The 27,336-nt window shown below is 41.8% G+C and overlaps 1 protein-coding gene across 3 annotated transcripts; it reads right to left on the reverse strand.

The window, feature by feature from the left end:
- Window positions 1–26,664, reverse strand: LOC111840316 (USP6 N-terminal-like protein). 3 transcript variants are annotated; one of them, XM_072718047.1, is made up of 14 exons: window positions 26,465–26,664; window positions 16,729–16,802; window positions 6,930–7,015; window positions 6,678–6,717; window positions 6,094–6,174; window positions 5,849–5,956; window positions 5,531–5,640; window positions 3,575–3,623; window positions 2,489–2,609; window positions 2,214–2,308; window positions 2,006–2,071; window positions 1,357–1,456; window positions 1,085–1,237; window positions 1–811 (listed from the first exon to the last, which is right to left on the reverse strand). In XM_072718047.1, the coding sequence occupies exons 2-14, from the start codon at window positions 16,792–16,794 to the stop codon at window positions 57–59; spliced, it is 1,830 nt and encodes a 609-aa protein (XP_072574148.1). In that variant the 5' UTR covers window positions 16,795–16,802; window positions 26,465–26,664; the 3' UTR covers window positions 1–56. The 3 variants fall into 3 exon arrangements, with proteins under 3 accessions (XP_072574148.1, XP_072574146.1, XP_072574147.1); XM_072718045.1 differs by having other exon boundaries at window positions 26,445–26,664; XM_072718046.1 differs by lacking the exon at window positions 26,465–26,664 and adding an exon at window positions 25,964–26,256.
- Window positions 26,665–27,336: the final 672 nt, after the last annotated feature.

Consider the following 27,336-nt stretch of genomic DNA (forward strand, 5'->3'; position numbering starts at 1 on the left):
GGAATGGGTAAGGCCGCTGGATTTATGGTCACGGGTGGGGGAGGATGAGGGAAAAATTAAGGTGACTCTGCTGTGGAAGGTCCTGACATCTCCTTAGGTTGGAGGTCTGCAGACAGACTTTGGAGTAGCAAAGCAGTCTCCTCCAGCAGCTGATCAGGAGAGTGGTCCACCTCCCGCTCTCCTTCAGAGAGATTGTCGTACTGCGAGATGTTGGAGGGCCGTCTGTGGCTGGGCGGCTGGGGCACCGATAGAGTCACTGGGAACCTGACAGGCAGGTGACTGGACCTGGAAGAAAAGCTCACCTCCTGCAGGTGGAGGTCCAAAGGCTTGGCTGGGCACAGGGACATAGGTTGGGGGGAGGGTGGTAGGGGCTGTGATTCCGGCTCTCTGCAAACAGACTCCTGCATGTACAGAGGTGGGGGTGGTGGCAGATTAGGAAGGTCTACTGGCTCCTCCTGAGACTGCATAGCCATGATGTCATTCTCAGGGGGCTCATAAGGGGGGGGCCAATCCCCACTTGCACGCTCAACTGCTTCTTGAACTTCCAACCCATGCTGCGGCTTTTTGGGGGTCCGTGAATGTATGGAGAATGTTGACAGTGGACCCTGCCCATTGGCATTCCTGAAGTCCAAAATGTCACTCGGAGGTTGACGGGTCCTCTCCTGCCATTGTGTCAGGACTGGCCCTCCCATTGGCTGCTGTAGCACTGGGGGCAGGCATTTGCTGTTGGGTACCTGGGGCAGCTTGACTGGCATAAGCACTATGGGTAACTCGAGGCCAAGGGCATTCTTCGGAAACTCATCGTGTCTCGCTGGAAAGAAAAAAAATAGTTATATATCCAAGTTTCATTTCAAACAGCTAGTACTTTCTTTAGGACTGATGTGACAGAAATATCCAAACGTAGCAATAATATTAATAAGAGCACGTGGTACCTGAGTCCCGGAAGAAGACCTGTAGTACTAGTAAAGCCACATGCTCAACCTTATTAAATAAAAACATCTAGCTATAGCTATATAACATTTAGCTACATTTATGTACAAATTACTCTGGAAAAACATCAACTGGCTTCTTTTCCTGGCAGCACCTGGAGGAGGAAGGTCCAGCTTCATTTTGCGTAGTTCGGCCATTGAGGCTTGAAGATGCTCAATGACCACATCGTCCCCCAGGCTGAAGGACTCCACAATCTCCTCCTGCAGAAACTCCCGTAGCTCCTCCAGAGACATCTTTAGCAAAACCTCTATAGGGGAAGGAGCAGTGAGACGGAATCGTCAGACACCCTGTGCACGTGACCTATTCCATTTAGCAGATTCAAAGGATGAAGCAGATTCAGTGACCAAAGATAAGCTAGGCCCTTACTTTTGTATAGTTTCAAGATGGTGTAAGCCATGGCAGTTAAAACCTTCTCCCCTTCGAGAATATAGATGTCCCACAAACGCAGGGTCAGAGTGAATGGAGTCTATATAACAACAAAACAAAAATATTAATATTAAACAAAATCACACAATTATCTCTACAGGAAAAAGGTAAATAGTTCAGTAATGCTGTGGGGAAAAGCTTCTTTTAAGTGCTAGGACTGGAAGCCTTGACAAGCTCCGAGTCCTGGCTTTGCATGGACTGAATGTGCTGACAGCAGCTCGCTTCTCCACACCACAAAAGCCACTAAATTGTGTGTATGAATGACAAACACGGGATAAATCACAGCCGCCCAAAATCACACACAAACTCGGGCCCAGACTCCAACTCGGGCGCCTCTCTGTACGATTAAAGGATTCACATTCTCTACATGCAGCAGGGGGAACACTTCATCAAGGTTCCAAGCCAAACCACACGACTACGGGATAATTCCATGCTGCTGATTATACATGTGCAGTATATACTTTTTTTTTGCTATTACTGTAAATAAGACATTTGCAGTCAGTGAATTACGTGACTCATGAACATATAAAGATTCTACTGCAGCTTTTACCAGTATACATAATATTGCTGATAAGTGAAAGAGACTCACCCTATCAATGAAACACTGTAGAAACCATTTGGTGGTGTATATCCCGGAGGACATCTGCTCCTTGTCCTGGAATGGAGAAAGTGATTTAAGCAATCCCAGCTGCATTCACAGGCTGGGGGATGCAACTGGTGGTCCTACTGAATTCATTCCGGCTCACCATTTCAGCCCGAACGGAGATTACGAAGAAGAAAACAAATGAAGATCTTACCAAATGTTTCTTTAGCTTTGGGATCAGTTTGGAAAATATCTGGTCGTGATGTGCCTGAAAACGATGAAGTTTGGGAAATCCAGGAATGAAGAATCCTAAAAATCAAAGGAGATAGCATGTGAAGGCCTACAGCAGCATCAGTGACGTCCTTAGTTATGGTTAACGTGCAGAGGCTCCTGGCCACAGCTGGTCTGTAACCCTGGGGTTCACAAGGGGAGTCCTTGGAGACCTCCGCTTCCTATTTCGTTGTCTCTGAGCTTTGAAGCCTGACTCACCGTGCATGGCATGCTTCTGGTTGTTCAGCAGCTGCGCGAGCGCCCAAAAAGCATCCTCCTCATTCATGTACATCAGCAAGATGGCGGCGATCTGGCTCATCCCTTGGCAGTAGGTCACCTCCTGGTAATGCACCATTGCGCACACAGTCAGCAGGAATGAATCTAGTACTGCTGCAATTCTAGGAAACCTAGATTCATGCATGATTAGGCCACCCTGAAGAACAGGAAAAGGTACTCGTGCAGAGCTATTGCACTATTACACTATTGCACTGCTCTGTGAAACCCTGAAACACATTACATGCATCAGCTACCTGCCAAGAGGGACCTTCTCCTTTGGAAGGACAGAGTGGCTGACTTTTTCCACAACACTGAACTGAGCATCTGTCCTATATGCTCTGACAATAACGCAGATAACCAGTGATACATTTCACAAGTCACAACTGCTGGAATCTGGCTTTCTGAACCCACGAAAACCCATATGAGATCTCTATAAACTGCAGGCCTATGCCACCAAATTAAAACAAAAACCATCGTGCCTATTGCAACAAGGTACATAAAGTGCAGACCATTGTCATTGCACATTGTCTTGTTTTGCACTATATGTTTGTTATCTGCACTTTACCTACCTTGCTGCTGTATGCAGAATTTCCCTCTGGGATCAATAAAGTTCATTTTATGTTATAGTGAACCTGACATAAACGTGCCAAAAGAGCAGCGCTGATAAACCACCTCGATAAACCGGCTTCTTGGGTGCAGAAGCAATGTAACTATGCTTTGCCATTTCATCGGCACTGCTGAAACGCAGTCAGTGTGCCAAGTGGCAGATCTGTCTCCCTTCTGGAACATTCCGCTCGCTGCTCTCTTTCTGAAGACTCCCCTCCAGTCACAGAAATGCAAAAAAGTAGCACGCACGTTAGATCTCAGAAACAGCTGCCATTCTGACCAAATTTCCAGGCTGTCCCTGAAGAAACGCAACACTTTCAATCTTCTGATATGAAGGCAAAACAAAGGTCCAATGAAAGAGCAGCAAGCAGAGTGAGCATGGGCCTTGTGGAGGAGCGTCTGCATGGCAGGCTGCATACTCACCGGGTTGTACACAGAGTAGGCCGCCAGCACCCAGAACAGAGCCTGCTGCCTGCAACAAGAGACAGAAGCATTATCATCTGTGCCCACCTCACAGGTAACACTTTACTCATCGTCACCCTTGCTTTCACAATATCTCCTACACAACTACCATGCTACTCAGTGTCAAAATGAAATCAATATAGACAACCACTGACAAAAATCAATGACCACAGGCCACAGAACACTCATCCGTCCATTTTCCACCGTCTAACAGCTTGTTGGAAGAGAACTGTGGTGAAGTTAGAGTCTGAAGCACAGAGTATGAGGCAGGGGACACCCTGGCCAGAATGCCAGTCAATGTCACACACACACACAGTGACACTACAGATGCCTTGGCATCTGTATCTTTGTGGGGACTCTCCATTTGTTTCTATGGGGAAAAACCCTAATCCCAACAATAATAGCTTTAACCCCTACCCAGCCCTAACCTTAACAATAAGTAACCTAACAAAAGACTTTAAGCTATTTTAGTTTTTTGATTGCATTTACAGATTTTTATTAAATTCAGGTTTCTATCGTGGGGACCTGAAAAATGTCCCCACAAGCTACAAAATAAAAGGTTTTACCAGATTGTGGGGACATTTGGTCCCCACACTATGGTTAGTACACATCCACACACGCACACTATCACTAAAGATGCAAATTCATCTAAACCTCATGTTTTTGGACTGTGGGAGAAACTCAAGGAGAATATGACAACTTCACACATAGAGGCTGGGGTGGAACTCTGACCTTCCCCCTGAAGCTCTCAGGCTACAGTGCTAATCACTGAGTCACTATGACACTCTGCCTTCATCCATCCATCCATCCATCCTTGGACCGCATCTCTTTAGACCGCAGGAGGAAAACCACATAACACAGGAAGAACAGGAGACCTGCACACGCACAGAGCTGGTAGCATAGGCACCTTCCCACTCGGATACGGTAAAGATCATGACCACTGCAAAGGCCACTTCTTTTGTTTCTGTTTTATATAAGATTTACAATTTTCTTGCAATATAAACAGGATGTAACCCCATTTTAACCAAAGCTGAGATTTACACACAAATGTCATTCATGTTTATTTAGAAGAAAACCTATGAATCATTAACATTAAAGATTTTAAGCAATGCAGTTTCAATACTTTTTGAGAGAAAGATTAAATGCACAAGCAAAACCCCAGCATGTTCTCAGTGGGAATTTCTCAAACATCCAAAGTAAATTTCTTGCTACACAATGAAGTGAAGTATTTGAGCCTGAACACACACAATACAGGACTAAGACGGCTATTAGGAACGGCAAAATAATTTCCTAAGCTTCAAAGTGTACGGAGCTATTGTACTGTACAGAGCCATCGCACTGTACTGAGCCATTGTGAGTGACGCGCAGCCTCGCAAAGCAGCAGTGCTGTTTCCTGTCAGCTCGGGCACTAACAGGAAGAGCAGCATGACATGCAGGGAGGAAGTGACTCCAGTCGGTGGCTTACAGAGCTAGAGGGTGTCGACACACACAAAAGCAGGCAGGCGATAAGCCTCTTGTGCGGGGGGGGGGGAACAGTAAAAGACAGCAGTGTGTGTAAGTTGCCTCAAACAAGCCCTGATCTTCAGAGGATGTGACGAGTGAAAGGGACACGGTATTAACACAGCTGTTTATGCTTCATTAGGGCAATTCCCCTCGTGCTGCCAGGTGGCGCCTGTTTCCTCCACATAGCAGAGCCAGACAATAACATTTAGAGTGTGGAGAAGCTGCAGAGCATACAGAGCATACTCACAAGGCAAGGCTGCTGCTGCTGCCCTAAGAAGCTTTTCACTGCTATAAAAGGGACTTTCAAATCAACAATCATGCTGTCTGAATTGTTACCCCTTTGCTAATTCTGTCACCCTTTGCAAATTCATGTTGCCCCCGCTATGCCAGCATCCGCATATAAACACGACTCACATCACTCCGAAGCGGTCCTTGAACATGATGTGGTTTCGGAATGTCCTGTTGATGTCCAGATCGATCTGTTTGATCTCTGTCGAGTAATGCCTGGCCTGTTCCTTCATGTGCTGCAAACGGCAAAATTGCGAGTTTAAAGAAAAACCCAAAACACACATTCACGATCATAACCAGCATTAGCATTCTGGCCAGCATTAGCTCTGTGCTATACACAGTGTCTATGACGACCACCAGCCACCATTACAGGAAACTTGTAAAATTCTCATCTGTGGCCCAAACAGCTTACCAGGAAAAGCCAAGTTACAGGTTTCTACCCACCTTGTACTTTCCTGCATGGGCATTCTTGACCTTTTCGACTTCCAAGAGGAGGCACCACACCTTGCCCCGACATTTCAGGGGAATCCCCTTATATACCCGCCGTGACATCTGGGGGGAGGGGGGGGAGGGGGGGCATGGGGGGCAGGCCGACAAGGAACAGTGAACAAACTAAAACAAGGCCTAGCGAGGTCTGGTCAAAGTCTTCTTGTGCAGCTGCAAAACGTGAAATGGCAGATGCCACTTGCCTTGTCACTGTTTTGGTACTTATTCCAGCTGGCCACCATTTTCAGCCATTTATCCACCCTTTCAATCTCCTGATGTATTTGCTGCAGAAGAGGGAAGAAAAGGTTGAATTTTGTGGCAAAAGCTAAAACAAAAATAGCTGAGGGAGAAATATGAATATTTCCATTTAAAAAGAGGGGAAAAGCTAAACAGTAAAACAAAGCCTCATTTAATGAAAACAGACAGAGCACACGAGTATAACAGATGCTAATAAGCGTAACGGAGAACAGGAGGAGGCAGATTCTCATTTCCTGCAACAATCGGAGGTCCTGCCTTTGTAATGAGGGAGATTATAAAGTTCCTGATCCACATCTAGCATGGATGACAGCGGAGCCCAGGCCACTCTATCAGGGGAATCAGCTGGGAAGCCCGAGGTTAGAGGATGGATGCAGAGTCCACTGGCTCCTTGCTGTTCTGTATCCTAAGCTTGTCAATAAATTATCTACTCCGATTATCTCACAAGTTGTTATTTGACATGTTGTTTTTCAGTAGCGTGTGTCGAGAAGCTAAATGCAGAACATAAAGCACTACATATATCGCTCCTTACCTTCTCCTCAAGTGCACTGGGTCTGGGAAGCTCTTCCTTGCTGCGAGAGATATTCAAACACAACCGTTATTACCGACTGGCATCCCAATACCATTTTAACCGATCACATGACTCTCCTCACTGCTAAAGAAATGTCTGGGAATTCGCTTTCCCCTCCAACATCTTCCTAACATCTGGTACAATAACATTCCTCCAGAGCAAGTGAGACAGTGTCTCCAGCAGATATGGAAGCGTGGGACCCGAGTGACTCACTGCAAGAAGCCGAAGCGATCCATGATCTTGTATATGTCGCTGTCCGCATCTTCCCACACGTTAATCTGCACACCCTGCTGTCTGCCCTGAAACCAAACAGCCACGGAGTTGATCAGAAGTTTGCATTTTACACACATACACACACACACACACACACACCTATATATACTGTACAAATATGTAACAGTAACAGAATGACTCTGTCCCCACTGTGTAGAGGTAGAGGTTTGCATCCTCTCCCCATGCTGCCCATAGACAAAAGACATGCAGGTATGGGAACTGGCATCTTCTTAGAATCTGAGTGTGAAGGTATGTATGCCCTGTGCTGGGCTGGCCTGCCTTGTGTCCTAAGCTGATTGGGACAGGCCCCAGGCTCCTTGGCAGACTGGATGGGCAGTTGAATGATGGATGAACATACAGCTTTGGTAAATATTAAGAGACCTCAGTTTTCAGTTTCACTCATTTCTCAATTTATAGGTGTGACTCTGTAAAATAAATATTTTTTTCAAACTCCTGCCTGGATCTCCCCTGTTTCTCATTAATGAAGGGCTTCTTCCTTGCTTTATGGGTCTTCAGTCCTGCTTCTAGGAGCCTGATATGAGCTGTCCTAGCAGAGCACTTCATTCCTGCACTTAATGCTTACCATTCCTTTTGAAGGTCACTTGAGGTCATCCTTCAATCTTTGAGGCACTGCTAAGGAAGTCGACAGCCATCTCTGGCATTAGAAAGTTGCTTCTGGCCTCTTCCTAGCTCGTTTTTGGTCATTGCCAGTGTCTCCTGCTTCAGCTTTTACTTGTGTACTGCTGTCTTAGAAACTTTGAGCCTGAAAGCAGCCTGCTGCTCAGTGTAGTCTTTTGCCAGCAGAACCAGGATTTTAAATTGCAGATTAAATATATATATATATAAAGTAGTCTCAATTTTTTCCAGAACTGTACACATATTCCACAACAAACTTTTAAAGCAATGAGAAAGCCATACCTAACAGAAGTTTTCTTGACTATCTTCTGAATTTATCCTTGAAGATGCGGAAGTCAAAGTTTTCTTAAATCACCATGTGACATGTCTGTTTCCTCATACACTACAGCAATAGACTTGCTGTAATACTGGGGTTCACTACACAGAAACCGTAGCTTCAGTTACATGCCAATACAGGAACAGTGCGTGAGACACTAAAGCAGCATTTTAATTGTAAGAATAGCTGAACAACACAACCACTTATCATGAAGAAATGCCACAATCTGCATATTCACCACCACAGCCTCTAACGACACTTCACTACAGCTAGCATTTATCTCATCTGATCAGGTAGCAGATAAAAAAGGCAAATTAAGAGCACAATGAGGCCGCCGTTGGATTGTCCCACGCAGCTACACATGTCAGGATGACATACGGAGTTTAGTGTGACAGGGACAGGTGTCAAATAGAGGTGCAACAGATTACAAAACGTATCACAGTTTTTGAATCACGAATCGTCTTGTTTTTTGGATCAGCAAAAATAAAGGGGGGGGGGGGGGGCTAAAAGTAATTTTGGTTTCCATTTATTACTTAAAGAACTCTGAACATTCCCTGTACAGATAAACACACAACTACTTTGTCTGTGTATTTTCACTCCAATTCTGCATGATATGGAAGTTTGTAGAGGACATCCCACTGAATTCTTTTCTGTCTTGTTATGTCGAGATCACCACTTATTTTCCTCATGATCTCAACAAAGCTATAGTTTTCCTCTCAAGATCAAGTTATTTTCTGGTATCCCCTACCTTACAAACATTCTCTTAGCCACTTAGTATTTACAAAAGACCTACATTGTGGGATTAATAAAGTCAATCCTATCTTATCTTATCTTATGAAAAAAGGAAAAAAGCTAAAACACCGTTTATTTGGGGTGGGTGATATAGCCTCAAAATTATGTCATATTTCAATTAAATTTGCCATAATGATATTTATGACAATATTGAAAAAAAAAATACTGAGCAACGTTTTATCTATGATTGCAGATTGCAGGGAGCATCATTTATTAGTGCAAACAAAATGAAAGGTATTTTCCATCCTTCTTTTCCAATGAGCTACTATCATTGATGATAGACTACCAAATTCGAAGTGAGAAACTATTGCCACAAGGTGCCAGCAGCAACAGCAATAGTGCAATAGTAGTGACACAGCATTATATATGTCCTACAGTGACACAGCATTATATATGTCCTACAGTGACACAGCATTATATATGTCCTACAGTGACACAGCATTATACACTCACCTAAAGGATTATTAGGAACACCATACTAATACGGTGTTTGACCCCCTTTCGCCTTCAGAACTGCCTTAATTCTACGTGGCATTGATTCAACAAGGTGCTGAAAGCATCCTTTAGAAAAGTTGGCCCAAATTGATAGGATAGCATCTTGCAGTTGATGGAGATTTGTGGGATGCACATCCAGGGCACGAAGCTCCCGTTCCACCACATCCCAAAGATGCTCTATTGGGTTGAGATCTGGTGACTGTGGGGGCCATTTTAGTACAGTGAACTCATTGTCATGTTCAAGAAACCAATTTGAAATGATTCGAGCTTTGTGACATGGTACATTATACTGCTGGAAGTAGCCATCAGAGGATGGGTACATGGTGGTCATAAAGGGATGGACATGGTCAGAAACAATGCTCAGGTAGGCCGTGGCATTTAAACGATGCCCAATTGGCACTAAGGGGCCTAAAGTGTGCCAAGAAAACATCCCCCACACCATTACACCACCACCACCAGCCTGCACAGTGGTAACAAGGCATGATGGATCCATGTTCTCATTCTGTTTACGCCAAATTCTGACTCTACCATTTGAATGTCTCAACAGAAATCGAGACTCATCAGACCAGGCAACATTTTTCCAGTCTTCAAGTGTCCAATTTTGGTGAGCTCGTGCAAATTGTAGCCTCTTTTTCCTATTTGTAGTGGAGATGAGTGGTACCCGGTGGGGTCTTCTGCTGTTGTAGCCCATCCGCCTCAAGGTTGTGCGTGTTGTGGCTTCACAAATGCTTTGCTGCATACAGTACCTCGGTTGTAACGAGTGGTTATTTCAGTCAAAGTTGCTCTTCTATCAGCTTGAATCAGCCGGCCCATTCTCCTCTGACCTCTAGCATCAACAAGGCATTTTCACCCACAGGACTGCCGCATACTGGATGTTTTTCCCTTTGCACACCATTCTTTGTAAACCCTAGAAATGGTTGTGCGTGAAAATCCCAGTAACTGAGCAGATTGTGAAATACTCAGACCGGCCCGTCTGGCACCAACAACCATGCCACGCTCAAAATTGCTTAAATCACCTTTCTTTCCCATTCTGACATTCAGTTTGGAGTTCAGGAGATTGTCTTGACCAGGACCACACCCCTAAATGCATTGAAGCAACTGCCATGTGATTGGTTGATTAGATAATTGCATTAATGAGAAATTGAACAGGTGTTCCTAATAATCCTTTAGGTGAGTGTATATGTCCTACAGTGACACAGCATAAGTCAAATGAAAGCACAAAAGTAGCCTATGTAGTGTTTTCTTGGAAATCTTAAGTAGCATTACTGCTTAACACGTTAGTATAACAATAGTAAAAGTCACATAAACCTTGGAACTCTTCAGCAGCCTGCACAATATTGTCGCCTAATAAAATTGACCTCAAATTTTAAGTACAAATGTGAACAAGCAGCAGCAATCTGAACAAATCTTCAGTCAAAATGTAAACAAATAAAATAAAAATGCCAGCCAGCTAGCAGACACATCACAGTCCAAACACTAGATTCTTTGACAAGAACACCAGTTTTAATTTGTTATAACAATTTTTTTCCTTCAATATTACTACTTAATTATGTAAGTAATTCAAATTATCACCAAAAAAGGGTAGTTTGCACACTGTGCAAAGTTTGAATGGCATAGCACGGCAGCATTTGTGCTACGCACAAGCACCTGAAGAGGAAAGATACATGCTAGGGCTGCACCAACTTCAATTTTCTTGCCCGATACTGATTTCCGATTTTTTTACCAAGTGTACCCTGCCGATACTGATTTTGCCAATTCCGATTTTCTTTCTGTAAACTTCACAATTTCCCCCAAACTGCACAGTTACAGGATCTTTTCTCACTTAAACAAGTCTCAAAATAAACTGCTCTGTGACTGGAATTTAATGATTATTTAATGATTTAATGATTATTATATAGTATATGTTTAATAATGAGTTTCAAGTTTACCTCTGGTGATTCACCATGTTTTTGTGGTGGGTCCCCCATGGTTTACTTTGGTTTTACGTGTATTACTAATTGCACTCACAGTGAAGAACTTCCACGCTAATGACATGTTAGCGTGTGGCTGTGAGCGTGCATGTAGATGTGAGGCTTTTGCCTGCGCTGCTGTGTGCATGAGGTGTGGTGCATGCCTAAAACAAACCGGTTCAGGCTGGTCTCCAGTCTGAGTCAAGCATGCTGAAAATCAGCCAATTCCAGTGTTCTGTCGATACTGTATATGCTGCCTTGTCGAAAAATGCTACTGTAGTGCTAATCGATAGCCCTAACCCTAACTCTTACCCTAACCCTAACCCTAACCCTAACCCCCCAAAACCCCTAAAACCCTTACCTTAACCCTAACCCTAACCCCTAAAACCTAACCCTAATCCCAAGACGGTGGAACTGCACATGCGCAGAAAGGCTCGATAGCACGTCTCGATAGGTAGTATATTATGACAGAACACTGGTCCCTGACCAGTCAGTGCCCCTCTAGCACAGGCGCTACTCCGGATGATGGACCACCAGAAAAGACAAAACCATCTTAAATGTTGTTTATTTATGTTTATTAAATTACCATTAGTACAGAGAGCTTTTAATATCCTTTGTCCTTATAGCTGCTAGATACACTCATTATTAAAGCCATAGTCATTTGACTGCTACGTTAGAATCTCCACTGAAGTGTTTGAGAAAATGTTTAGGTTAGCTTTTTCTGCGCTGATTAACGGTGCCTGTATGTGCGTTCGTGCATGTTGGGCTTGTTGGGACCAGTGTTATTACCATAAACAAAAAATGAAACTAAAACGGAAACTAATTTTTAAAAAATATCCATTAACTTAAGTAAAAATGGTAACATACACTATGTCATTGTGGGCTTTAGATAATGGACGCTGGATTTTCGGCACTGTATGAACATTTTCTTACACAAACAATTGGATAAGCTTAAAATATTAATCAGAGATAATGTGATGCGTAAAAGTTAGTAATCTATATAAATTCGGTGTAGCGTAGCACGCTACATGCGATTACTTTGGTATATCATGGAAGCAATAACCACTGAAGTGGCAGTGAAGAAAGCACAGCACCCGTAACATCTTTTTAAAGGAGGAGATACTGTGGAAAAACAAGGTGAAACGATGCCGTGGTGTGGCGGGTCCTTAAGTTTAAAGTCCGATGTTTTTTAGGCAAATATAGTTGTTTCCAAAATAAAATTAACTTAAAAGAGACAAAAAATTAAGAAGAAAATTAATCGATTAGATCAATCAAACTATCGGTAAGATAGTTGATAGATTAATCCATAGAAAAATAGTCGCTAGTGGCAGCCCTAAATGGATCCCGTTGTTATATCATTGATATCGTGAGATGACAGTTTTCTATTACGTAAAAATTTATACTGGTGCTACCGTGGATGGGTTGATATGACACAACCCTACCGTTTAGCAATTATTTAACAGTGATGTTTCGGTCAACGATGGATCGCATATACAATGGAAGTCCCATAACATTCACAATATTCTAAAATTCACCCCCCACCTTATGCTAAAAATATAAGGGGGAAATTCTCCCCTGTTATAAGAAGTGAATTTCAAGCTTCACAAGCTTACATCATTATTTCTGCACCTATGGTACCTGGAAACACAAAAGGCAATACTATTTTTACACACACACACACACACACACACACATATATATATATATATATACACACACACACAAAGCAGCTGAAAAAATTAAGAGACCACAGCACAATTTTTTGTTTCACCCATTTCTCAATTTAGGGGTGTCCACCTGTACATAAATATAGATTCTTTGCATGCAAACTGCAGCCTGGTTCCTCTCTGTTTCTCATTGATGAAGGGCTCCTTCCTTGCTTTATGGGACTTCAGTCCTGCTTTAGGAGCCTGCTTTAGGAGTCCTAGCAGTGCACTTCACACCTGCACTTAATGCTTCCCATTCCTTTTGAAGGGCATTTGATGTCATCCTACGATTCATTAGAAACTATCGGATCATTTAACGGTCATTTCTGGAATTAAGAAGCCCCATACTTGGCTGGTTTCTGGTCGTTCCCAATGTCTCCTGCTTCACCTTATTCCTGTGTACTGCTGTCTTAGAAATTCTGAACCTGGAAGTTTTTGGAAACCTTTAGGTCAGCTGTTCAAACCCACGTGAGAACTTTTCAGCCAATCAGTGTTCTAATGGTGCTGATCCAGGGGCATACAGGAACTGAGCTGTATCCGAGCCGTACCAGGAAGAGAGACTAGTTATAGGGCAGTTCCAGCTTGTTTCAGTTTCCAGCTACAGAAGGGTTGGCTCAGTAATGGCACTGTCGGGATTGGAAAGCAACAGTGACGTAAAACTGAAGAGACACTTATTTACTCTTCACATAGTGGTCATCATGATTTACTATGTGCTCATTTTCACTTAGCATGTCCGTGAGAATTGTTATCGTTTGTTAGCATCAAATGCTAGTGGAGTTAGCATTCACTGGTGTAAATCTTCACTATGAATCTATTCCATTCAGCTGTTCTATAGTCCTTTTTTAAGTAAATGCTGGGAAATTTTCAAGTTCCAAGTTGTCAGGAATATTAATAATGAACATTTCATGCCCCCTTTCCCTTCAGATAATCCATTATATATCTGTAATATCTGTATTTCGACCAATCAGATGGCAGTACATATGGTATTTCATCAGATGGTGGTACACAACCAGCTCGGTTTAGTCAGGCTTTGGGTCCAGCTAGTAAGCAGGGCCATGTCAGTGTGGGTAAGACTCAGGTATGATTCAGATACAGCTCGAGTATGGCTTGGTTCTTAGCGGCAGTGGAAAAGCTCCATAAATAGTAATCTAAAACTAAAACTTTAAGTGAAAACTCTTCTGGATAACATTGTCTGCCCTTAGTCTATATGCATGTATGATATTAAGAAAGGAAAATCTGCCTCATGAACAAACACCTAATATTTCATTTGGTTGTTTAAAAATATGTAAGATTTAAACTATTTAATAAAACTTGTATTGCTGCAGATTTTGCCACTGGGCTCCTGATGTTTTATCCCAGTCTCCTAAGTCCCCCATCCCTGTTCCCTGGCAAGTATTCCAATAAACAGCAGAACGTTGGGTGTTTTGAGTAAACTTCTATTCATGCTTTTATTTAGCTATTAATAGCCTTTGTATATGTATCAAGCATCAGCTTTAGTGCTGGGCAGTATACCGGTTCATCATGTATACCACTTTTAATTTCCCGTATGGTATGAAATTTTCATATATTGCCATACCACAGCATAGCTGAAACAACACCTGTAACACTTCAATAGCCAGCAAATTACCTCTGTTAACTGTGCGTATCCAGAAAAGACCCCTGTTAACTGTGTGTATCCATCTTACTAACAGTTTTCTAACACAATTCCTCATGAATATAACTGTTCAGCATTATAGTATTTATAGCTACTGCTTCAGTCTGTGCTTGAAAATCTTGAATTCCATGTAATACAATTAGGTCTGCAATATCAGCAAGGTATGCATATCGTTAAAGCAAAATCCCTATATCTTTGATTTATCATTGTAATAATTATTAAAATCATGCCAGTTCAGAAAACATGTTGTTACCAAGCTAAATATAAGGTAATAGAACATGTCTCTATGGAGCTTAATATACGGTTATAATTAAACATGTTGCTATCAAGCTGAATATACTTTAATAATCTGATAAAACATCGGGTACTATTCAGCTAAATGTAAATAATTTTAAAATAATAATTCATAAAAACACACCTTTTTAAAAACTTGCCTCTTCTAATTGCTTGGACCCACCTCCTCTATAATCTAATTGGTTCTGTCTCTAAACCAATCATTTGTTTGTTTTACCCTCAGAACATTTTTATGTAAAACTCCCATTGAGCTGATCGGCAGCTCAACATAAACTGATAGTGGGGCTGTCAAGCCAAATCTCTTCTCCCATCCGAATTCCTCCCTCCTGTGACTGTCGTGTCAAATTTCTGTAAAGTTTCCAGTTCACCCTTAGCACTTCTTCATGAGTTCACAGTAATAAAATACAATTACAAATGTTTTTTTTTCTAAGTGTGTTTTTTTTATCAGTTATTAAGAGATCATTTGTGTTTAGCTTTAAAGTACAACTGTTTTATTAGATTATTATATTCACTCAATAGCGATATGCTTCATCAATTACAACCGTGTATTTAGCTCCATAGCAACACGTTTCACTGGTGGTCTGCACATTAATGCCTTTTTTGAATAAAAATAAAATTGGCCTCTGATAGGCATCGTACCATATCAGCACATAGTTACAGTTACATGTCACAGAACGTTAGGTATGTGCATAGAGTGAGCAACAGCACTGTGTCTATGAATGTGTGTTAGAGAGGGAAATGGAAATTAAATTAAATGTATAAAAATAAAACTAATGCAAGACGGCTTAATGTAACTGCATATGTGTATTTCCCCCAAAATCTTGGAGGCAATTTTTGCCCCCGGATCACCGTTTTTAGGGACATTCTGAGATTTCCTGGGGCTTTTCTGCCCTTTGCTCCCATTAATTTCAGACACTGGCTATATCCAACAGGAAACGGCCCTTCTTGGGTCCGTCTAATTCTATAATTCAGGGAAGGAAAGCAGTCAGACAGCATAACAAAGGGCTGCTCTTGTAGCAATAAAAGAAAGGAAAACACAAGAGCAGCTAAGTGTCCGTGGCTCAGAGACGACGAACCATGCTAATCAGCGCCTTAATTACACATTTCCGTAGGGCGACCCCGATCAGTCCACTCAGGCATGCAGGCTGAACTAGTTCTATTTAACAAAAGCAAAAAAAAAAGGGCCTTTGTTGATCCTGTGGCACTGTAAGACTGTCCGATAATTTGCTGAAAAGCATCTATTTGGGAGGGGGAGCTGGAGGGGCTTTCGTTTGCTTAGGCTGTGCGGCCGTCCAGTCGGGCCCAGCGAGGCTGCCTCTGAGCACTACGGCGCTCAGCCACGGCGATTCCACTACTGATAGCTACAGCTAACCACCACATGCAGAAATAAACGGCTGCAGCTTAGCAGAGATCACACCTCCAAACATCCACATCACACAACCATGCGCATACCCTGCTTCCCACTTCAGGCTCTTCTTTTCATGCTCAACCATCCTGCAGGTAACCCTTTGTAGCACAAAATGCAGCCAGATGTGGAGTGTGCCTACAGTTCGCCGCAAACACAAGCTGTCTTTTGATTTGCGCTTTAAAAAAAAGGAACTAGGCCCCTCCTGTTAAAACACAAAAAAGATGGACTCGCCGAATCGAACTTTTAATTGCATGGCACAATACACCAGAATTACTTTTGTCTAGACAACTTAAATGCTTTGAGAGTATTTCCTAGTTTTACAGATTAATTCTTAATATGGAAAGGTGTGGATGCAGTTTTTGGGTAACAAATGACTGTTGTATGAGATGCAGTTTCGTTTCCTTAGTGTTTTTTCTGTCACATTTCCGTTTTTCACTATTTCTGTTTATATATATATATCAGTTTATATTTGTATTACTGGTTACTGACCTTTTCATAATTTGAGATGATGTCAGCACGTTCCTCTGCTATTAATGTATCAATGTCCTTCTTCATGTCAATACCTGCAAGGAAATGTCAGAGAATTTTTAAAAAGTCATTACTCGGGCAGCAAGTCAATTTGTCTCTTAAATAAACTGCAATACAGTCTGGAGTCTTTCTGAGAGGTTGCAGGATGACAGTAAAACTTGGACATATATAGTCACCATGCAAAGGAAGCCAAGAGCCTGTCCGCTTGAGTTAGAAATGAGGATTTTGTGCAAATTTAAGCCACAGAGGTCACAGTCAATGCACATGGTTAAGCCTGACAGAGGGCACATTGTGTTCATTCACAGCAAGTCTATTTTCCACCATTACTGTATTATGATAATGCAACACCTATGCAGAATAAAGCATTCCATTGCTCAAGCTGTCCGGACTGCATCGGCATGTGCTTATTGATTCATTTTTATTTGTTTTGCTCCCCTACATTTTTGTATCAACAAGCACCAGGGCATTTAAAGTAGGTCTCAGTGATGTGTTACCACGCCAACCCCTGAAAAACATGTGTTGTAAAGCATGAGCATTCATCACAATTATTATTATTGTTGTTGCTGTTGTTGTGATTCCTTTTAAATATTAATTTCATATATATATATATATATATATATATATATATATATATATAAATTTCATTAATGCTGCATGACAATCAGAAAGATTGAAAGTGATCCAGTGCAGTGCTATTTGTACAGACGTTGGTATTTGTGGCATTTGCACTTGGAGAGAGAGAACTGGCTCGCAGTGTGGGATGTGTTTGGTGCCGGGGCCTGTGAACTGGTGCGTTGCGGAAATTAACATGCGCTCTGGGAGTGGAGGTCTGGAATAGGCACGGAGAGTCAGATGCCACAGCCTGCACATCCTGCTACCACTCACAGTACAGGGAGGAATGCCCCTGTTAGAAGAGCCCCGCAGTGAGGAATATCCCAATCCAGAGGACTACTATTAGAGGAGCCGCGCGGCGAGGAAGACTCCCGTGAGGGGAGCCGCGCGGCGAGGAAGACTCCCGTGAGGGGAGCCGCGCGGCGAGGAAGACTCCCGTGAGGGGAGCCGCGCGGCGAGGAAGACTCCCGTGAGGGGAGCCGCGCGGCGAGGAAGACTCCCGTGAGGGGAGCCGCAGGGTGAGGAAGACTCCCGTGAGGGGAGCTTTGCACCAGATAACCCGCAACTATAAATAAAGGGCAGAAACAAACTAAATATAAATAGTAACTATTCATAAAGATAAGAGCAAACAGCAGAGAGCTAATCTGCTGTGAAAGTGTGACCCTGACATGTGGACATGTGGCGCGGGGGGGGGGGGGGGTTGCATGGCCCCATGTCAGCAGCTGCTGACACCAACTGGGGAGGGATATGGGGCATCAGCTCAAGCCCCAATCTGACAGCTGTTTTCTGCAGGCCCTGATGTACAGACTTTTCCCTCGCACTACTGGTTAACTTTATACATAGATGTTTTCTAACTACCTACATTAGAAAAGAATTGATATTCTCATTTTGAAACAGAATTTGTTTCTTCATGGACAGCAAACCTGAAAACTACCCAATTTCATTTAATTTCACGTGGGTACATAAAATTCCATTATGAAAATGTGTTTTCCCTTTTACTAAAACATAAATTCAAAACGCTGACATTCAAGCAGAAGGTTCCAGAACTAATACAGAGTATTATACAGTGCCACCAGAAAGTATTCACACCCCTTCACTTTTTCCACATTTTGTTACGTTACAGACTTGTTCTGAAAAAGATTTGAGTATAATTGTTCCTCAAATATCTACACACAGTACCCCATAATGACATGGCAAGAACAACTTGTTAGGTAGGTGTGCAATTTTGTTTTTATTGCCAAAATCTCCAGTGTTTCATAAGTATTCACACCCATGGCTTAATATTTTGACTGCAATCACAGCCTCAAGTCTTCTTGGGTATGCCTCTGCAAGTTTGGCACACCTGTTTTTTGGGGATTGTCTCCCATTCTTCCCTGCAGATCCTATTAAGCCCAGTCAGGTTGGATGGGCACTGCCTGTAGACAGCCATTTTTAGGTCTTTCCAGAGGTGTTCAATTGGATACAAGTCCGGGCACTGGCTGGACCACTCACAGACATTCACAGACTGCTCCTGAAGCCACTCCTGTGTTATCTTGGCTGTGTGCTTCGGGTCATTGTCGTGTTGGAAGATGAATCGTCACCCTAGTCTGAGTTCCAACGCACTCTGGAGCAGGTTTTCTTGAAGAATCTCTCTATATTCGGCTGTTGTAATGTTACCCTCAATGCGGACCAGTCGCCCAGTTCCTGCCGCAGAAAAACATCCCAACAGCAAGATGCTGCCACCACCATGCTTCACAGTAGGGATGGTGTTAGCCAGGTGATGAGCAATGCTTGTTTATCTCCAGACATGACGCTTTGAGTTTAGGCCAAAAAGTTCTATTTTGGTTTCATCAGACCAGTGAGGAGTGGCTTCCATCTGGCCACTCTACCATAAAGGCCTGATTGGTTTAGTGCGTTAGCTATGGTTGACCTTCTGGATGGTTCTCCTATCTCCACAAGGGAACACATTGGCTTTTGGTCACCTCACTGACCAAGGTTATTCTTCCCCCAATTACTCAGTTTGTCAGGCAGCCAGATCTAGGGAGAGTCCTGGTGGTTCTAAACTTCTTCCACAGTGGTTTTCGGGATCTTCAATGCTGCCGAAATTTTTTTGTATCCTTCCCCAGATTTGTGACTTGCCATAATCCAGTCTTGGAGGTCTACAGACAGTTCCCTGGACTTCATTGCTTGATTTCTGCTCTGATATGCACTATCAACTGTGAGACTTTGTATAGACAAGTGTGTGCCATTACAAACCATGTTCAATCAACCGAATTTACCACAGATGGACTCCAACCAAGTTGTAGAAGCATCTCAAGGATGATCAGTGGAAATCAGATGCACCTGAGCTCAATTTTGAGTGTCATAGCAAAGGGTGTGAATACTTATGTACCTATTATGTTTAAATGTTTATATTTTTTTATAAATTTAATATAATGTCTGAAAACATGTTTTCACTTTGCCATTATGGACCATTTTGTGTAGATTTTAGAAAACTATACTGAAATCTATTTTAGAGATGTAGAAAAAGTGAAGACGTGTGAATACTTTTTGGTGGTACTGTAGGTGTATATATAAGGTATATTATTTTATTTCCCTCAGATATTTTACACACATACTTCTCAGCTTAGGCGATATGGTTATAGAATTAGAGATTAATTTGTTACTGGGTTACGATACATGTATGTAATGTAGGAAAATGGAAAATGCATTGTGTCAAGTGAAAATCCTGAACAGAATCACCACAGTAAAGTTACAGCCCTCCTTGCATATCCCCCATCTATAATCATGTTTTTGTCTTGGATTCGTACCTGGGTGTGGCATTTTTTAATTCACAAAACTGTGCCAGACACACTAGACAGTACATCCACAGTGTACTGTTTGCACAAGGCACTATTGTTTTTGCGGAGCACAAAAGTATTCACTGTATTTACATTACTGTAATGTTTGCTTGCTGCACTGTACTGGATTTACAAACTTTTGCACAAGTCCTTCACATGCACTACAGTGCTATGCTCACACTGCTATTTATGCAGACCTCTACTGCACCAACACACTGTACTTAAGGTCCAGCTGCTAACAGATGCTTCCTTTGTAAAATCGGAAGGGCTTCTCTACAGAATCAAGTGCTTACTTCCTATCAGGCTCCATTTTTGGCGCACTCTAATGGGAAACAGCACTGATGGGAGGAGCTGCATATTATAGCAGTAAAATTAAGTCTTCTTATACAGCCAACTTTCCACTGCTTATCCAGTCACAGGGTCACAGGCATGAAACCTGTCTCAGGCAGCACAGGGCACAAAGCAGGGGATGTCCCAGAGGAGATGCCAGTCTATCACAGGGCACAAAGCAGGGGATGTCCTAGAAGGGATGCCAGTCTATCACAGGGCACAAAGCAGGGGATGTCCTAGAGGGGATGCCAGTCTATCACAGGGCACAAAGCAGGGGATGTCCTAGAGGGGATGCCAGTCTATCACAGGGCATAAAGCAGAAGATGTCCCAGAAGGTATGCCAGTCCATCACAGGGCACGTGTGTGCACACATACACACACACACATACACAAAAAGGCAATTTGTCTTTGGGCTGCAGGAGGAAATTAGACTTTAATCCCCAGTGCCATAGGTGCAGGGAAGCAGTGCCACTCTGAAAGCAGTCCCCTTGTTCTGTGTGTGGTTACCAATCAGGCTGTTACCTACAATGTCAAAAAAGTACATCATTGCAGAAAACATGGAACTTACCCCTAAAATTCTTATTTGCCATTTGCCCAGTCCAGGGGAATCAGAAAAACATGTCATGACAGCCTGAGGTAGTTTACGGAATGTCCAACCACGTTACGCCTGAACAGTTTCCAGCATGGTGTCAGACTCCCCCATCTGCCACCGCCAGCTTGGTTAGTGACACAAAGCTGTATCTGATAGCCGCTGCTGTGGTCGGCGCTCTGGTGGAAACAAACCATATAAATGCACCAGGCTGCCATTACTAAAGAAGAGAGGAAGGGGGCCAGATTCACAGCAAACAGCCAATCCCTGGGTGCTCATTTTTGAGGTCCAAGGTCTTTTTTATTGTCAACAGTACATATTATAACAATTCATGTCCTGTACACCTTAGAGCCCAATAAATAAAGAGAATAAGCACAGCAATCAGCTATAACAAATAATGGAATATTACATCACCACTGAGAGACACTGAACAAAAAGATTTTATGTGTCCTTATACTTTAATTAATGCATGTCTCAATGCAGTGTAGCGTTTTATAAAGAATTAAACTTAGGCTACTAATATGCTAGCTAACATTGTGCCTCAGTGAACAGAATATGGCCACACACACCCAGCTCACTAGGGTTCCACCTATATCTGAATTTGCATTATTGATTATTGCCACAAAAAATATCTAGATTACTAATAATATTTAAACGTGATCAGAATGTTTATATAGCCTATTTTGCCTTTTCTCCAGTGCTGCTTGACTTGCATTACTTTGGTTAAATTGCACTACTTTTGCCAACAGCCCTTAAGTCCTGAATTGCTCGGAATTGATCATTTAAATTTATTTGGAACAATTTTTAGTTTGCATACCTTGTTGCACTTTATTAGACAATAAAATATTGACATTCTGATGGTAAGTGCTTAATGTTTACTTTCTGGTATTTGTTAGATGTTTTAATTGCGTAATCAATTTTTTGTTGGGTTATTCAAGAAACTAGTCAATAAGATTAGTCGACTAATACAAAAAATGTAGTTTTGTGGAGTTCCAGTGCGAAGCATAGTTTAAAATTTAGTGGTTAAGGGAACCTCTGGATGATGTTACTGAGTTTTGTCACATACACTTCGTAAATGGTGGGGGGGTGAGCTACAGAATCATATTTCAGAATGATGGTTTTTAAAAATGTTTACTCACAATGGTCACTGTAAGTGTTCAACCGGCATTTGAAAAACAGATACAGAAATGTTTTCTTTTTTTACAGTTTAAGCAACGGTGCCTCGGATGCCGGTACTGGAAACAGTAACAGGATGATAACTTACCTACTATGTATGAAAAACTGCAGTTTATATTTCAAGACTTTCCCATTTCTGTAAACATGTAAAAACACACACTTCTTCCTACTCTTGTTATGCTCCTGTGAAATGAGATGTTGATGTTTTGATGCTAGGACTTCTGTCCTTTTTTCAAGCGTGCTTCTCAACACTGTGGGACTGTAGAACTTTTTGGTTTTACGAGAAGGGGCGGGGAGAAGCTGCCAGTTTGTGGACACTACGCTGAATCTATCTTATAAGTCAAGGGACTTTTCAAAGGCTTCGTTTTAAATAGGTACCGGCTAATGAGACAGTACTGGTATGTGACAGCTGGAACCTGCTCTGGAGGTAACTATGGAAGCCACAATTTACATAGCAATCATTGTGTATATATATTTGGAAATTTCATGGCACTCAAGAAGTTCATGAAAATACCACAGTGCATAATTAAGTTCTAAATGACACACAACTATTAAAATCCAGTGTACTAAAAGGAAATAACATGAATATGGGAGTCAAGCACAAACTTTAGCATCTGCCGTTAAACACAAGTCTTGAAAGGACTGCTTGTTACTTCAATGTGTTGCTTCAAAAAATTATCTATGACAGCACAAAGACACCCATTGTGAGACTCACACCACTACGTACCCAAATTTAAGCTGATCTGCCTTTGAACTGCTGAGACTGGTAATGAACTACATATTTATAGTGTCTCTATGCCATGAAAATAGGGCAAAAATAGCCCAGTCCCAGGGATCTGACCACTGTAACTGTGTGGCTTTTTTTGTTTCTTCAGTGTATTTAGGACATGCATTGGCCAAATAATTGTAAGGTATGCCGGACTGTCTCTAGGCCAGGCAAAGTCTTTTTGGATGGATGACTTAGTTGTGTTCCCATGGAAGCAGAGATGAAAACCAACCTTACAGAAAAGGCCACATTCTCATCTGTGGTTTCATGTCTCTCAAGCACCAGGGTCTACAGTATTTTAGTAATTTTTGGCTTAATTACTCCTCAAAAACATAACCCTGCCTTTAAAAGACAAACAAAAATCATACAAAAAATATACAAAAACTTTGAGCCAGTTATTACAGACCATGTATAAAGTACGCGGACAATATAGAAATGGAAGTAACATGGAATTATGCGATGTATGAGAATACATGAATTACAAAACGCAACGGAGCTCTGTGGTTGGACTGCCGTGCCACCAGCTCAGACGTTCACACACAGGACACATAAGTGACAATGTGAAGGGGAGTTTAGCATATGTATCGCAGGGTTGCCAGCTTTGGACAGTTGGCTGGCGTGAGATTTGCAATTTGAGACTAGTCTGCATACCCATTTACATCTATGTAACTGTTATATTACCTTGAAAATAGTCTGTATGGTTTGCAAACTACCCCAATGCTTTTGGTGTAGTTCATTTTAGGTTTATAATAGAATAATATAGATTTGCTGCAATATTTCTTGAATGAATGTGACAGTCTGAAAGCATGTCACACCAGACGCATGAGAACTGGCAACCCTGATATCAGCTGTAAGCTGTGTTGCGTGCCTGGGAACGGGGGGTGAGTGCATGTAAAATGAAAGCAGATAAAAACTGCACTGCAGCAATATATGCAAGGTGTAGCCAGGATGTGGTCTCCTGAGTATGGCCATCATCCAGTTACAGCACAAAGAAGTTGTCAGGTGTGGCGACTATTTTAAAAGTAGCCCCAGTGTTTGCATGTTGGCCACACAGCTAACACTATTAAGGACTAAATAAAAAGGTGTGAAGCTGAGAGTGTGCACTCCAAAACAGAGCAATTACATACCAGCACATGTAAAGTCAAACATCACATGCCATTCTTTCAGACTTCCTGCTTACGGAGTTACAGTCAAGCTATTTCAAAAATGTTAATCGCACGGCACTGGAGCAAATGTCAGTATTCGTGGTTAAAGCACTAGTGCAATTTTAGCAGTTTTAAAGCTTATGACCTCATCATCACCTCAGCCACAATAAGAAAAAAAAATGACTTCCGGAAATGGCCCCCGATATTTGACTGGGTGAGGTACAGGGTGGATACACATCTCCCACATTTACAAAACTGCATCCCGTACCATGAAAATACGTACATTTTCAATTTATATTATATATATATATATATATACACTTCTCCACATAACAGAAAGAATAGTATACTACATAAACGTGACATGGCAAATCAATTGGCTTTTAAAATAAAGGGGAAAACCCATTTAAAATATTATAATTAACTCACATTCCAATGAAAAAAAAACAGTGGGACACAATGTTTCTGGCATAGAAAAATATGGGCGCTCACAGGGAGGTCATGTGACCCACAGGAAACAAACATGAGGCCGGAAGAGGAAATCTGCCTTTAAGCGTTTTGGTATAAATGTTTCTTAATACAAAACATAAGAGTAACAGCAGCAGAATGTCAGGCCGATATAGTGAACACTTCTGGGCCATATGTAACAGGAAGCAGTAACCACCAGGCAAAGCCCTAATACTTCCTGGCCTTGGTCGTGTTTCAGAGGTCTGCCCCTCTGCTCTGTGTTGCTTGGCTAGCACACTGAGAGCCCGACACGCAGTATCAAGGCGGTAGACATGATTTCCCCGAACTCAAAGCGGATATTCTTCATACAATTTGTCACATACAAAAATCTGTAAAAGACCGTTTTCCCTCAATTATTTAAAGTGAACACATATGCGAACACCTTTAAATAGACTTGCAAATTTTCCATCCGTAGCCCCCACCTACCCATCCTGGTATAGTTGAGGTGCGTGGTCAGCTAAGAGGCCAAATGACACCACTGTACCATACACCCAGTTTTTTCTTCTTCTTATTATTATTATTTTGTCCCCCACCGGTGATCGCAGGTTCCTTAAGTGCAATCGGGAGACGACATGAAAACAACATGAATTTATGACCGATGTAGAAACACGGAATCACTTTTTTAAAACAATCAACTACCGGGTCCTAAACGATTCACACAATCACACCGATATCACACTGCACAAAGGAGCTGTATCATGAACCTTAGCAGTTAATAAATCTAAAACATCACATACCAGCTGAATCAAAAGGGAACAGTAATGATTTATTTGTAATGAAAGACAGGATACTTCGTACTGCCTCTGAAAGACGCTGAAGAAACACTGCCCTAAGACAATCACGCCAATTTAACCGTTGTGAAGCGCTGAAACTTACTGTATACATGTAGTTAGTATATATAGTTAGCTATAAACACAATTCAAGACCACGACGAATTATAAGCTCCTCTAACCACGATTTTGATTTCCTTGTAACTCGTGAAATGGTACGTAGGCTACTAATTCTGTGGTTCGGTAACACTTTACTAAATGAAACAATAATAATAATAATTCAAAGTCAAATGGAATTTTAAATATATCTAAAAGTTTTCTTCTTGTGTTACTGACACTCGAGTAATGAGATTCACCAGACACATGTCCATTAGTTTCACAATACAATCGACAGCCATAGACGCAACGTGTAAAGCACAATTTCGCATGCATTGCTTCCATTATAACAGTATCCGTAGAAGAAAAAAATAATTCCAACTTACATTACAATTGCAGAATTAAACAAGTGATGTCCAACTTCAATGTTTTAGATCACATAAGTCGAGAATATATCTGTATAATTACTTGGAGCACGCTTATGCCATATGCGAGGTCTCCAGGGGCCACATTGTTAAACCATCGTCCGTTAAAAACTAAAAGTCAATACATGGGAAAATACTGCTGTGTCCGAAATTAAGCTGTTAGTCTACAATGCTAATCCGACAATTGGGCAACCAGAGCAACTTTACTATCAGTTATCCGGCCAGTGATCCGCCTCCGCGTAAACTTAACCAGCATGCGCCAGGGCATTAATGTAGCTATTTGTATATTAGTCATCCATATCCGTCTAATGTAAAAATTATAATATTGGTATCACTGGTTCAAGATTGACAGAAGTGTTTGCACACCTAGTAAAACATCAGCGTTACAGTAACAAAGTCAACAAAAGCACAAACATGCTTATTTTAATGATAATAAAAATACCGTTTGTTATGGTCCTTTACCGTGCTGGCTGTGTGATGCAAACGATCTGCTCTTTTCATCGTTTATCGCTGAAAGACAGAGGAATATAACCGTTGTTTTTAGCTGAAAAAAAGTGATCAAAGGCAAAAATAATAATTTTAAAACTACTATAAGTAGAGACTGTAATGGAGCAGGCGGCGGAGCGTTGTCGGATTGCTCTGCTAGGACAGTCTGAGCGCTCCGCCCTCGACCGCTGTATGAAAGATCAAATGCTTAAAAAGCCACCGAGATATATCATGGCAACAACTACTATTTACTAACAGTCATTATGCATACTTCCTGTAAATAGCTTTTGTTTTCTTTTTAGAGATGTGGTTCGTCATCTATTGAATATGCTTAAATATGCTTTTATTATTGCTAAACATTTGATTGGAACTTGAAAATACCCCTTTGTTGCTATATGCTGTCGACATAGCGGTTTAAAGTGGGGTCCAAGCATGTAAATGGATCTGTTGGTTTCATTGACTCTTAGTTATGGACTTTTAGTAAGTTGTTTATGTGGAGCAAATCGTTTCATACAAGCTGAGCCAAACTGGGTGAAAGAATCCTAGATTATGTAACTATGTAACTCTTTGCTCTTTGAAAGAACAGCTCCCCCCCCCGTGATAGGAAAATGAGATCAGGCCATTACAATGAGGATAACAGTGTCCAAAACATAGCCATGCAGGACCTTTATTTTACACTTCTGCGTGACTGCTTTGGCACATTTCACGAAACATACTTAACATTATCAAGACTATACGAACATTTCTCAAAACAGTTCATGCTTATAGCACAACACTATGGTTTAGCTGCAAAACCCTGTAACTTACCCAAAACAATAAACTCATGTCTCAAAAGCAAATAATTCCAC

Source organism: Paramormyrops kingsleyae, chromosome 11, assembly GCF_048594095.1.
Source record: "Paramormyrops kingsleyae isolate MSU_618 chromosome 11, PKINGS_0.4, whole genome shotgun sequence".
NCBI lineage: Eukaryota > Metazoa > Chordata > Actinopteri > Osteoglossiformes > Mormyridae > Paramormyrops > Paramormyrops kingsleyae.